We start from the raw sequence: 14,205 nt of genomic DNA, 5'->3' as shown, positions 1-14,205 counted from the left end.
AAGGAGATCTGTGTATGCTCGCTGACGTTGTAGGTTCCATTTGTTGCACTCCACATGGAGGCTTTCGACCGGGCTAGTGCGGAAGGCGCCACACGCCAGGCGGAGCCCGAGATGGAGCACTGGGTCCAGCATTTTGAGGGATGTTTTACTTGCTGACCCATAAACAACGCTACCATAGTCCAATCGTGAACCTACCAAGCTGGTAAAAACACGTAAAAGAAGTTGTTTGTCAGCGCCAAAAGAAATGTGCGAGAGAACCTTCAGGATAGTAATTGTCTTTAAGCATTTATTTTTAGTTGTTTTATGTGTGGGATAAATATGAGCTTTTCATCGAAGATTATGCCTAAAAACTTGTGTTCCTTTTTGACAGGAATCGAGACACCATTGAGTTGAATGTCTGGATCTGGCCGGATGCCACGCCTCTTGGAAAACAAAACACAAGTGCCCTTCCCGGGATTAAATTTAAAACCATTGCTATCTGCCCAGCCAGCTAGCTTGTTAACACCAAGCTGGACCTGGCGCTCACAGACAGACAAGTTACAGGATTTAAAGGAGAGTTGCACGTCGTCTACATAGATTGAATAGGAAATCGACGGTGGCAGCGCCTTCCTAAGGGAATTCATTTTCACAATAAAAAGGGTGCAACTTAAAACTCCACCTTGTGGCACTCCATTTTCCTGCACATGAACCCTAGAGAGTGCAGTTCCAACTCGCACGCGAAAGGTTCTTTGAGACAAGTAGCTGGCAAGTGTGTTCATCATGTTACCCGACATGCCGAAGGACTTCAGGTCGCTTAGGATGCCATACCGCCACGCGGTATCGTACACTTTTTCCAGATCAAAGAATACCGTCATACAATATTGTTTGCGGAGGAAAGCATCCTTTATATAGGACTCGAGCGCGACGAGTTGGTCGTTGGTGCACCGGCCTGCCCTGAAGCCTGCCTGGCAGCTCTCGAGAAGACCATTGTACTCAAGAAAGTACACGAGCCTCCTGTTTATCATCTTCTCGAAGAGCTTGCACAGGCAGCTTGTAAGGGCGATGGGCCGATAGCTAGCGGGAGATGAAGGGTCCTTCCCTTCCTTCAGAAAAGCCACTACTATGGCCTCCCTCCAAGAGCGAGGAATGTGCCCCGAAAGCCATATGTTATTGAACAGATGTAGAAGTGTTTCAAGGGTGTCTGAGTGTAGATGTTGCATCATAGTGTATGTGATTTTGTCTGCACCTGGAGCTGAAGGCTTACATGTTGTCAGGGCTGCCTTCAGCTCATGAATTGAAAAAGGAGAATTGTAAGAAGTGTGCGACTTGTAATCACGCAGGGACTTATTTTCCGCAGATGTTTTGTGTTTCATGAAAGTGTTTGTGTAGTGTGCCGAACTGGAAACGTGTTCGAAGTGTTGTGCAAGTGTCTTAGCCTGGTCTTCCAGTGTGTCCCCTGTTGTACTAACCAGGGGCAGGCTGTGTGTCTGTTGTCCTTTTAGTTTTCGTATTCGTGTCCAGACTTTGTGTGTGTCGGTGTATGAGTTGATGGAAGTGACGAAGGTGTGCCAACTCTCTCGTTTTGCCTCACGGCGCACACGTTTTCCTAACGCCTTGGCCCGTTTGAACAAAATAAGGTTACCCGACGTGGGGTACCGACGGATGATACCCCACGCCTTGTTCTGGGCCTCTCGCGCCCGCCTACAGTCCTCATTCCACCACGGCCTCCTCAGGTTGCGCGGGGTACCAGAGGCGTGGGGAATGGACTTTTCGGCGGCGTCGAGGATGTGCGCCGTAAGCAGTTGGGTAGCTTCTTCAACGTGTAGGTGTCCTATGGATGTGTGGTGTAGTTTGGATGTCTCAGTAAATGTATTCCAGTTAGCTCTTGCTTCGTTGAACCTGTTGTGGGAAGATGGACTGCATGGGCCTTTACCTATATATGTTAGTGAGGTGGGGAAGTGGTCACTGCCATATGGGTCAGTGCCCACACCCCACTCAAGACATGGAAAGAGAATTGCCGAACCAACAGCCAAGTCAAGATTTGAGTATGTATTGTGTCCTATGTTATGGTATGTAGGCTGTTTCTTGTTGAAAAGGCATGCTCCAGAGGATGTTAAAAACTTCTCTATCAGGCGACCTCGGGCATCCGTGTGAGAAGAGCCCCAAAGAGAATTGTGTGCATTGAAGTCGCCTGTTAGCATGTATGGTTCAGGAAGCTGGTCGACCAGCGCCTCAAAGTCAGAGCTCAGAAGTGCAAGATCCGGAGAGATGTAGATGGAGCATACCGTTATCAACCTATTAAATAATATTGTGCGGACGGCTACAGCCTCAAGGACTGTGTTCAAGGTGACAGGGTGGCATGCTAAGGATTTGCGGGCAATTATGGCCACACCGCCAGAAGAGTGTGTGCAGCCATCCCTGTCTTTCCTGTATACCAGGTAACTATTCAAGAAATTTGTGTGTTTGGAATTAAGATGTGTTTCCTGGACACACATTAAACTTGGCTGGTTGGCATGCAGAATCTCATGCACGTCGTCAACATTATTCAGAAGGCCCCTGCAGTTCCATTGAACTATGTTTTCTCTTCCCATTATGATGTGTTAGAGCTACTGAAGTGTGAGTATTTATGTAGGGTCTTTCGGGGCTTGCACTCTTGGGAGGGGCTTTTTTGCCTTCTCTACTGACCAGGACGTCGAAGCCCGTTCCTTCCGTTGCGATGAAATCCGGAAGGGCTTGACGTCCATGCCGTCATCTGTAGGCAAAGGGGTGCCCAGCGGACTGGGCCCCCTTGACGTGGTACCCTTTCGGGCGTTCTTTGACTGCGCTGCCAGTGCCGAAGGCGTGGGGAGCACCACAGGTGGCACAGGCAGTGAGGCGGGGGAGGGGGTCGCTGCGACTGCCTCCATCTCCTCCGTGCCCTTGCGTGTTCTTTGGGTCGGTGGAGAGGAAGCAGTGGATACAGCGGCATCCCCAACAGACGTTGTTGCCACCACAGCCGCTGCTGGGTGAGCGAGCGGTGCGGGGGCGGGTTGGGCTGCCATAAGCAACCCAGGGGGGGGGGGGGGGGGGCAGGACCAAGTCCGACTCGCGGTACTGGGTCCCCGCCGAAACCAAACGCCGCTCCCCCCCTCCCCCCGGCGAGCTGCGTCGGCGTACCTGCCCAGAGGGAAGGAGGCGAACCTCCTTCGCGCCTCTGGGAAGGTGATGTTTTCGGTTATCTTAAAGGAGTACTGACACAAAATTTTTATGTTACGTTTGTTTTCGCTGCTACGCGTGCCTACCAGCCCACTAATCATAGAATGACAGATTAGACGGTCGAGGGCAGCGTAAACATTCATTTACGGCGTCGTTTATTCGTGCCAGTTTCGGTTTCGACAAAAAAAAAAAAAACGCCGAGCGGCCGCCATGACAGCATGTATCACATGGCGTCACCATTCTTGCCGTATCGCTGCCTCTCTGGAAGCGCGCGCGAGCGAGCGCACGCGCGCGCCCAGACCGGCCGAGGTCTTCGCCGTCCCCACAGGCCCGGGCAGCATGACGTCAGTCCCAAAACCATGACGTGTACACACGCCCGAGCAGCGCGCGCCAACCACAGCCAGCGCGTCGGCTTCGTCACGGCGGCCATCTACCAGGAGGTGGCCGCCCTGCTGCACGAGGGCGCCAGCGGACGCCTACATGTCTACACGGACGGCTCGGTACTGCCCCACACGGGCACTGCGGCAGCTGCCTGCACGGCTCCTGCGCTGGGCGCCAGCCGAACGTGCCGCCTGCCCTTCCCTGCGTCGTCAACCACTGCGGAGCTGGCTGGCCTGCACCTGGCTGCGGACCTGCTGCTGGAACGGGCGGGCCAGGACAGCCAGGCTTTGGTCCTGACGGACTCTCGGCCAGCTCTACTACGACTACGGGAGGCAGACCAGCCGTCCAGTTCCTGTGGGCATGTGGAAACATCGTTGGCTGCCAAGCTCCATGCGGTTGCCTCTGGCGGCTGCAACGTCCGCCTGCAGTGGCTGCCGTCCCACATGGGGATCCCGGGGAACGACGCCGCCGACGCCCTGGCCAAGGGTGCCCACCAGCCAGTCACCCCTGTCTCCCGGGACGTCACACCATTCGACGCTGCACGCCAGCAGCTCGCCAAAGTGGCCCTCGCCATGCACCCAGACCGACGTGTGGTGAGTGGCCAGACCCCTCGGGTCCTCCCGGGGCGCCTGAGCAGGGACGTCCGCAGCCTGCTGCTCCGGCTGCGGCTGAACTGTGTCAACGTGGCAGCCCGACTGCACCGCCAAGGCCGCCGCTCCTCCCCCACCTGTACCCACTGTCCCGAGCCTGAGACGCTGGAGCACCTGCTTTGTTCCTGCCCGGAGTTTGCGGCACACCGGGGAGTGCTGCAGACTTCGCTCCAACGTCTTGGGCTGCCCCACCAGCGCCTGGAGAACCTGCTACACCCAGCAGGCCCCGACTCCACCCGCCGTGACGTCTTCCGCCTCCTGCTGGCCTACTTGGAGGCTACAGGACTTGCTCAGCGCCTGTAGACAGTAGTCTGCTGGACGCGCCATTGCTGCTGCTTCACGGATATTCACGTCGAGGCTCCTCGCTCTTGTGCTCGCCTACCTATCCTTTTATCTCTCCCTTTCTCCTACCTATCCTTTTATCACTCCCTTTCTCCTCTAATCTTTATATACCCCTCCTCCCCCTCCCCCCCGCACTGGGTTGTATGCAGGTGAGCCCCCAGCTGGGCTCAATAATATCCCCAGTGCATCTTCTTTTCCTTTCACTCGAACCACTTACTTACTTACTTACGGCTTCGTCACGGGAGCCCCGACGTCGGCAGTTTTGGGGCACGTAGCAGATGATGTCACGTCGGCCCGCTCTGGGCTTTCTCGTGTGGGCGAATATTAAAATGGATTTTAAATATGTTTCGCTGAACGGTTGCTGCTGAAACTTGCTGGGAGATATCTCCTGATAAAAAGGAAGCGTTTTACATAGTTATCTCATCTTTGAAATTTCGTGTCAGTACTCCTTTTAGGTTAATGATTTTTTTTCAAGATGAAACTTTTCACAAGCGCGAGAGTATGCTGCGTGTGGACCCTGGCAATTCGGGCAGGTGAAGTTGGTTGCAGTGCAGTTGTCGGAGAGATGATCGTGCTGGGCGCATTTGGCACATGTTGTTCTGGCTCGATAGGAGTTGGTACCATGCCCGAACCTCTGGCACTTGAAACAGCGCCGCGGGTTCGGGATGTACGGCCGGACCGAACAACGGATGAAACCTCCGTTGACATGCTCGGGCAGTGTGCAGCGGTCGAAAGTCAGGATCAGATGTTTGGTGGCTATTTCTTTGTTGTCTCTCCTGAGGACGATGCGCCTTACTGCTGCCACGCCTTGGTCTTTTAGGCCTTCGAGCAGATCAGTCTCTGTCTCGGTTAGGAGATCTGCCTCAGAGATCACACCTTGACAACTGTTGAGGCTGCGGTGGGGTGTGATCCTGATCTCCAGATCTGCCATGCGGGTTTGTTTCAGGAGGATTGTGGATTGCTGCTGAGTTTTAACTTCAACTAGCACTTCACCAGTTCTGAGCTTTTTGGCGTCATATGTTTTGCCGATGATACCTTCAAGGTATTTAGAAACAAGAAATACAGATTGAGAGGAAACCGGCTTCGATTTGTCCACAGATTCAATGATCAAAAAACGAGAGTAGTTATCTGGCTTTGGGAGCGAGATAGAAGGCAAAGAAGGAAAAGATACTTCGGTGCGGCCCCTTTTAGGGGGCCGATCACTTTGGGGGGGGGGGGGGGGGTTGAAGATACCATATGGCATAGTATAAAAGCAGGGAGACGGGGGTACTTTCTCCTTTGACCTTACCCTGGTAGTCAAAGAAATCCCGGAGCTCTCTGCCTGGTAGACAGGCAGGGAGCCCATCGGCCGGAGCTTGACCAAGGCTTCGACGGCCACCGTTCACGGCTTCTAACCCTTCACCTTTCAACTTCTAGCCACGGTAGGTGACAGCTTAAGTATGGGGGGCTCGGGGTACGCGGTGTCACCACTCACCGTCACCAAGATTACTCAAGGTGCCCCGTGCGGGGTCGCGAGAGAGTGTTTGCTATCGGAGAGGAGAGGGGGTGAGTGGCGAAGAGCGCAGCTCACGCGGCGAGGAGAATGGGGGAGGGGCGGACGCCGACAACAACGCCGACGCCGGATGCAGGGACAAGGCGGGTGAATGAGATGCAGTCGCATCTAATATCTGCGGTACTGCTGCTGGTATTGTGGCAGCGTCACTCAGCATAATATATTCCAAAAAAGTAGGATGGCCAAGCTCATGTTGACGCCTTGAGAAACCCAGGGCAGTTGTGCTAAAATTGATGATAGTGTCCGCATACTTATAATCCTATTACCTTGCAGTAAATGTTCTCGCAGTGCCACCCCACAACTGTTCTCAAAATTCCCAACCTTTGCAGCCCTAACCGATACATTCACATCCGCATGGTCTTCGCAGCACTAACAATTGTCAGAAACTTTCACTTTTTAGCCAGGATCTGACTACGCCTTTTTATTCAAACATTCAGCTCATGTTATTACTGTTTCTACTCAGAATAATACATATAAAAGGATTAGCCCGGTAGAACTCTCAGCAGAAGCACAAAGCCCCCGCACGGGGCACCTTGAGCAATCTTGGTGACGGTACTGGCGATACCGCGGACCCCGAGCCCCCAAACATAAGCTGGATCCAACCGTGGCGATGTGTTTATAGGTGGAGGGTTAGAAACCACGAACGGTGGCCGTCGGAGCCCAGGTCAAGCTCCGGCGGATGGGCTCCCTGTCTGTTCACCAGGCAGGGAGCTCCGGGACCTCTTTGACTACCAGGGTAAGGTCAAAGAAGAAAGTACCCCAGTCTCCCTGCTTTTATACTATGCTATATGGCATTTTCAACCCCCCCCCCCCAAACGTGATCGGTCCCTGAATAGGGGCCGCACCGAAGTATCTTTTCCCCAATTGCCATCTTTAACATTTCCTGAACCGGATAATTTTTCTCGATTCCTTGTGATGGAATCGCTCAATCCAACCCACCCTCTAGCATCTCAGTCAGTCTTCTTGATCGCCAAGTATCTTGAAGCCATAGTAGGAAAATCATATAAGTGCAAAAAACAAAGGTCTGGTGAACTCCTCATCGAAATAAATGACACGCAGCAGTCCACGAAGCTTCTAGCTCAGACTAGACTGGCTGATCTAGACATCAGGGTCACACCCCATCGGAGCCTCAACAGCTCCCAGGGTGTGATATCCGAGACAGATCTTTTGAACGAAACGGATGCGGATCTCCTTGCCGGCTTGAAGGATCAGGGCGTCACTGCCATGAGACGCATCACTATCCGCAGAGACGACAAGGAGATTCCCACCAAGCACATTACCTTGACTTTCGACCGCGCAGTTCTTCCACAACACATCAATGCAGGTTTTATCCGTTGCTCCATCCGTCCGTACATCCCGAATCCGCGGCGCTGTTTTAAGTGCCAGCGGTTCGGGCACGGTACAACCTCTTTCCGTGGCCGAACGACGTGTGCGAAATGCGCGGCGCACGATCATCCGACTGACAACTGTCCATCCGAAACCCTCACTTGTGTGAACTGCCACGGTCCGCATGCAGCGTACTCCCGCAAGTGCGAAAAATTTCAAATGGAAAAAAAGATAATTAACATCAAAGCCACGGAGAACATCGCCTTCCCAGAGGCGCGAAAGAGGTTCGCCTCTTTCCCTCTGGGGAGGTACGCCGACGCGGCTCGCCGGGGGGCGGAGCGGCGTCTGGTGTCCACAGGGACCCAGTTCAGCGAGTCTGACCTGGTCCCTGCCCCGCCCCCCCCCCCTGGGTTGCCTCTGGCAGCCCAACCCGCGACCACGCCGCTTGCTGAGGCAGCAGCGGTTGTGGTGCAAACGTCTTCCGTCAGGACCGGTGCCGCTCCCGCCTCTGTCTCCCCGTCCTCCAGTGCGTTGGAGGGTACCGAGGTGATGGACACCACGGGCCCCGCACTGGCTCCCACCGCCACCGCACCGCCCGTGCCACCTCTGGCGCCCCGGACGCCCTCGGCGGTGGCGGCTCAAACGAAGGGCTCCCGAGGGGGGGCCAGGTCCGGGGGGCCCGGTCCGTCGGGCACCCCTCGGACATCCGACGACGAGATGGATGTCGGGCCATTCCTGCCTGCAACGCAGCGCAAGGAGCGGCCACCGACTTCCAAGCCTACAGACAGGCCCAAAAAGCCCAATCCCAGAGTAACAGCCCCGAAAGACGACACATGAACACACACACACACACACACTCCAGTCATTCTTAAATGTAAATAATGGGAACAGACAACATCATTCAATGGAACTGTAGAGGCCTTATCAACAATCTAGATGATGTGTACGAGATACTTCATTCACATCAGCCAAGTCTCATGTGTCTTCAGGAAACACACCTAAATAGTAAACATACTAACTTCTTGAATAGCTACTTGGTTTTTCGTAAAGACAGGCAAACTTGCACTTATTCTTCAGGTGGTGTGGCCATAGTAGCCCGAAAATCCTTAGCGTGTCACACCATCCACCTTAACACCACGCTTGAAGCTGTCGCGATTCGAACAATTATTTTTGGTAGGTTAATAACGGTATGCTCCCTCTACATCCCTCCGGATTACCAACTATCGAACACTGATTTTGATGCCCTGATAGATCAACTACCTGAACCGTACTTAGTCTTAGGCGACCTCAATGCACATAATTCAATCTGGGCCTCTTCTCGCACAGATGCCCGAGGTCGCCTAATTGAAAAATTTCTAACATCATCGGGAGCATGCCTTTTTAACAAAAACCAAGCTACATATTATAACATAGGACAAAACAGTTATTCACATCTTGACTTGGCTCTTGGCTCTGCAGTTCTTTTCCCATTTCTTGAGTGGCATGTGGACACAAACCTATATAGTAGTGACCACTTCCCCACCAAATTGACATACATAGGCATAGGCACAAACACTTCCCCCTCTCATAAAAGGTTCAATGAGGGAAGAGCAAACTGGAGTACATTCACAGAAACATCTAAACTGCACTACACATTCATAAAACACCTACACGTAGAAGAGGCGACCCAACTGCTCACGGCGCACATCCTCGACGCCGCCGCAAAGTCCATTCCCCAGGCCTCCGGTGCCCCACGCAACCCAAGGAGGCCCTGGTGGAACGAGGACTGCAGGCGAGCGCGAGTGGCCCAGAACAAGGCGTGGGGTGTCCTTCGCCGGTACTCCACGTCGGTTAACTTAATTTCTTTTAAAAGAGCAAAGGCCTTGGGAAAGCGCGTGCGCCGTGAGGCAAAACGGGATAGTTGGCGCTCCTTCATAACATCCGTAAATTCATACACAGACACACGCAAGGTATGGACACGAATACGTATACTTAAAGGACAACGTACACATAGCCTGCCCTTGGTCAGCACGACTGGGGACACACTAGAAGATCAGGCTAACACACTTGCACAATACTTTCAACACGTGTCAAGCTCTGCACACTACACAAACACTTTCATGAAACATAAAGCCTCTTGTGAAAAGAAGTCCCTACGTGACAACAACCAATCACAGACTTCTTACAACTCCCTGTTTTCACTACATGAGCTGAGGGCTGCTCTAAGCACGTGTAATCCCTCAGCTCCAGGCCCAGACAACATTACATATACAATGATACAGCACTTACACACAGACACTCTTGTAACACTCCTTCACCTTTACAACAAGATATTTCTTTCGGGGCACATTGCAAAGTCTTGGAGGGAGGCCATAGTTGTAGCATTCTTGAAAGAAGGGAAGGACCCTTCCTCTCCTGCTAGCTATCGACCCATTGCCCTGACCAGCTGCCTGTGCAAGCTTCTCGAGAAGATTATAAATCGAAGGCTCGTGTACTTCCTTGAGTACAACGGTCTTCTCGAGAGCTGCCAGGCAGGCTTCAGGGCGGGGCGATCAACGAACGATCAACTCGTAGCTCTTGAAACATATATAAAGGATGCCTTTGTGCATAAGCAATTTTGTCTGACGGTGTTTTTCGACATAGAAAAAGCCTATGACACCGCTTGGCGGTACGGTATCCTTAGTGACCTAAAGTCAATAGGTGTTGCGGGCAACATGTTGAACATCCTTTGTAGTTATATGTCGGAGAGAACCTTTCGCGTCAGAGTTGGTTGTGCACTGTCAAATGTTCACGTGCAAGAAAATGGCGTGCCGCAAGGTGGAGTGTTGAGCTGCACCCTCTTCATAGTAAAAATGAACTTTCTTGGAAAGGCACTGCCACCTACAATCTCTTATTCTATGTATGTAGATGACGTGCAGATATCATTTAAATCGTGTAACCTGTCCATCTGCGAACGTCAAGTCCAGCTCGGCGTCAAGAAACTTGCCGGCTGGGCTGACAAGAATGGCTTTAATCTTAATACCGCGAAGAGCTCTTGTGTTCTGTTCTCCAGGAGGCGTGGCGTCCACCCGGACCCAGACATCACTCTTGCGAATGTGCCAATTCCTGTGAACAGGGAGCACAAGTTTTTGGGTATTTTATTCGACGAAAAACTTACATTCATCCCACATATCAGACAGCTCAAATGCAAATGCTTAAAAACAATGAATATTCTTGAGGTCCTCTCACATCAATCTTATGGGGCCGACAAACAACTCCTGCTGCGCCTGTACACAGCGTTGCTGGGGTATCGGCTCGGCTACGGCAGTGTCGTGTATGGGTCGGCTACAAAAACAGCACTGAAAATGCTCGACCCAGTGCTGCATCTTGGCCTTCGCCTCTCATGTGGCGCATTCCGCACTAGCCCTGTTGAAAGTCCTTATGTCGAGTGCGACAAATGGTGCCTAGGGCATCAGCGGGAGTATGTTGACCTGTTGTATGCATCCAAGATCGTGTCTCTGACCAACCATCCTTTTAATCCCATCATGAACGATACATCAAATTTACAACTCTTTTTAAACAGGCCATCCATTCCCTTACCGTTCTCTCTCAGAGTTAGGGAAGAGGCTTCTGCACTCCATGTCCCCCTTTCAGACACGCACAAGACACCCATTCATAATTTCATCGCACCATGGCATCTTCGTCCTGTAACATGCGACCTGTCATTCATTCGTGTAGAAAAAAAAATAGGGTACCCAGGAATGCAATTCTGCAGCACATCCTGTTCCTGCAGGACAAGTACAGGTGCGCAGAATTCTATAGCGACGCGTCCAAAACTAATTCTACTGTCTCTTGTGCAGCGCACGGACCAAATTTTAGAGTTATCAAAACAGTGAATTTTCACAGCAGTATTTACACGGCAGAAGCGTATGGCATTTTACTCGTGTCAAATCACATCCTCGAACATAAGATTCCAAAGTCCATCGTCTACACAGATTTTCTAAGCGTTGTGCAGGCATTGTCATCAGGATGGTCGTCAAAAAACTATGTAATAAATGTTCTTTTAAAGGTCATAATGACTGCATATGCTTCAGATTTAGAAATAACCATATGCTGGGTACCAGGTCACTATGGGATCCCTGGCAATGAGACCGCTGATCAAATGGCTAGTGCTGCTGCTCTCATGACCACAGTTGACATAACAACAGTACCTTACACCGACCTAAAGACGCACATCAGACGACAGCTTCGTAACACATGGCAACTACACTGGAGTCAACAAACAGACAACAAACTACACGTAATAAAACCACAACTGGGACGCTACATAACTGACTCACACAACAGATACACTGAAGTTGCCCTGGCTAGGCTTCGGATAGGCCACACACATGCGACGCACTCCCACCTGCTCACTGGAACTTCGGGACCCACGTGTAGCAGGTGCGGAAAGGGCCTATCCGTAGTCCACATACTAATCACATGCAGAGCACTTGACACAACACGACACAAACATTTCCCTGAATTATACAGACGACACATTCCTTTGCACCCATCATATTTTTTAGCCGACGAACCAATGTTTTCTAGTCAGCGTGTATTTAAGTTTTTAGCTGAGGTGAACTTTCCGCAGCTCTTGTCATATCACGTGTAATCATCCTGGCCCTATACACCAGCCATCTCCATTGTCCTGTTTTGCATCACTTTATTGTCTTTTAGTCACATGTTTTAGTATTTACGGTCTCATCACAATTCAGTAACTTCTTTTTGGCGCTCTTTGCCCATAGTCGGCCTTGCGCCAATAAAACCCAACTATCATCATCATCAGAAGCACAAAGCGTTCGCAAAGTAAACAACAGAGTCGCATGTGGAGTCACGTAAGCAATGTTTATTAAAAGAAAGATTCAAAATTTCTCTTTGAATAATTTTTTACGGATCAGACTAAAAGACACAGAAATGCTTAATGTACGTTTCTGATATTGGCTCTGTTATCAGTTTCTATTACCGCAACCACTTTAGTTTCAATTTCAGAACCATTCATCGGCTACTAGAACACTGGCTACAACTTTTGAACGAACTAAGATAAGAACCTGATTCTTTTTGCAGAACATTTTCGAATGTTTTGAAGCTCTTAATACATAGCAAGCAAACAATGGTACGTGGCGTAGTGTAATTGGCGGGCGGGAAACAAGAAAGAAAGAAAGAAAGAAAGAAAGAAAGAAAGAAAGAAAGAGCGATAGAGGTCTCCCAACGCCAGGCCTTTCAACGCCAGAGGGTGTTGTTTGGTGAACGTTGGAAAGATGGAATCTTTATTGGTCACGAATCGGTGGGGCAAATCAGCTGCCTCGGTTCAGGCAGCCGCTGAGGGTCCTGATGATGTGGGCCACCAGTTCGCATTGCTCTTGGAGACTCGCCGCAACAGCCAGCCACTAGTACTTAGTGTAATTGTGTGGTTGGGTAGGGTTATAAGGGCACTCAGCCGGAATGTGGTAGGGGAAATAGGGCAGTGGGGACAGAGTGGGACGGGAGTGTCTGGCGTGCGTTTGAAGAGGTAAATCCGAGTGGGTGTGTTCAGTGTACATGTTTGCGCCTGCCGATTGACTACTTGCTGGTGACTGGTAAGCCAGAGTGGAGGGGAGGGTAGATGCGACATATGCTTAGAAGATCGTCTAAGGTGGGGAGCGAGGGGGGGGGGGGTGAACAAGGCTTTGTTTCGCCGGCGTCGACAGGGACACTGAGGAAAATGAGCGCAGTGAGAGGTAAAAAGGATAGAAAATAAAATGCAAGGAAATAACACACATAAAATCGGAACAGCAAGTTCGAAAAACAGCTCCAAAAATATAAGAACAACGGCTGAGAGAAATGAGAGAAGGCCAGACTAACAATAAGAAAAATATAGACACCGGAAAGCGAACTAGTATGCATTTGAATTTACTTTCACTGTTAAATAACTAAAAAAACCTTTTTCCAGTACAGCCTAAGAAGACTTTTCCTAGTCCTGCATTATGTCCGTTCAGATCAAGCGCAACCATCAGGGATGGCAGCTCGCCTGCAGTAGATGTTTTCTGGCTGACTTTCGAAAGCTGACGCACTTGGACTACGGTATCCACATGTCCATGGCTGATGAGTATGGGGTAATTGGAACTGCCTGCGTTAAAGCATGTGCATACTCTATCAGGCCTGATTATGTTTGAGCGTTAAGAAATCCAGCGCATGTGCGGGATTGAACGACGTCTTGCTGATTGCCTGAACTGTGATGATTATATTCCACGGTGATGTATCTATGGCCAGAAGGCTGCATTAAAAGACGTTAAACTTGCCGCAAACAAAAATTTTACACCCATTGGGAAGTGGCTTCAAAATTATGCCCAAGACATCGGGTTAATTGGCGCAGACATGATCGAAGCGACTTAGGGAGCAAAAGAACTGTAGCAAAAAAGCTAAGCAACGGGCAAATTTGGGTGACTTGCTGATGCATATTGATCAACAGCGCAAGCGAAAGGACAAGGACTACAGCGAGAGGACAGAAGAAGCACTGTATTTTTAGATGTGAACTTTTTTTTCGGAAACCCCTAATTTATACGAAACCAAAAAAAAAAAAAAGAAAACAGGCAAGTAAAACATAAACCAAACCTCACAACTATTATCGGCACGCGTACTATTAAGATTGTCTGGCTCAATTGTTCGTGAGTGCAATTTAAGCTACACTGATACAATGCTCACCCAAGCATTCAATCGAGGTACCTTACAAGTATATGACTACCTGGGACAAGTCGTCAGTACCGGCTTCGTCAGGACAAGTCGTCAGTACCACGAGAAGTA

At 50.7% G+C, this 14,205-nt stretch overlaps 2 protein-coding genes across 2 annotated transcripts in view; both read left to right on the top strand.

The window, feature by feature from the left end:
* Positions 1 to 14,205, top strand: part of Slga (proline dehydrogenase slgA) — a 245,486-nt gene that overhangs the window by 113,349 nt on the left and 117,932 nt on the right. The gene's annotated exons all lie outside the window — the stretch shown is intronic.
* LOC144144835 (uncharacterized) lies at positions 3,534 to 4,696 on the top strand. The gene has a single exon (XM_077676341.1). It carries the CDS (start codon positions 3,534 to 3,536, stop codon positions 4,506 to 4,508), a length of 975 nt encoding a protein of 324 aa, XP_077532467.1. The 3' UTR covers positions 4,509 to 4,696.

This window comes from Haemaphysalis longicornis, unplaced genomic scaffold (assembly GCF_048455015.1).
Source record: "Haemaphysalis longicornis isolate Haplotype H1 unplaced genomic scaffold, Haemaphysalis longicornis Haplotype H1 scaffold_7, whole genome shotgun sequence".
In the NCBI taxonomy this organism is placed as follows: domain Eukaryota; kingdom Metazoa; phylum Arthropoda; class Arachnida; order Ixodida; family Ixodidae; genus Haemaphysalis; species Haemaphysalis longicornis.
The sequence above is the reverse complement of the archived record's forward strand: the minus strand, read 5'-3'. Positions and strand labels throughout refer to the sequence as shown.

Coding starts and splice junctions, on each gene's coding strand:
- LOC144144835 (XM_077676341.1), top strand. CDS start 3,534: ATGACGTGTACACACGCCCGAGCAGCGCGCGCCAACCACAGCCAGCGC.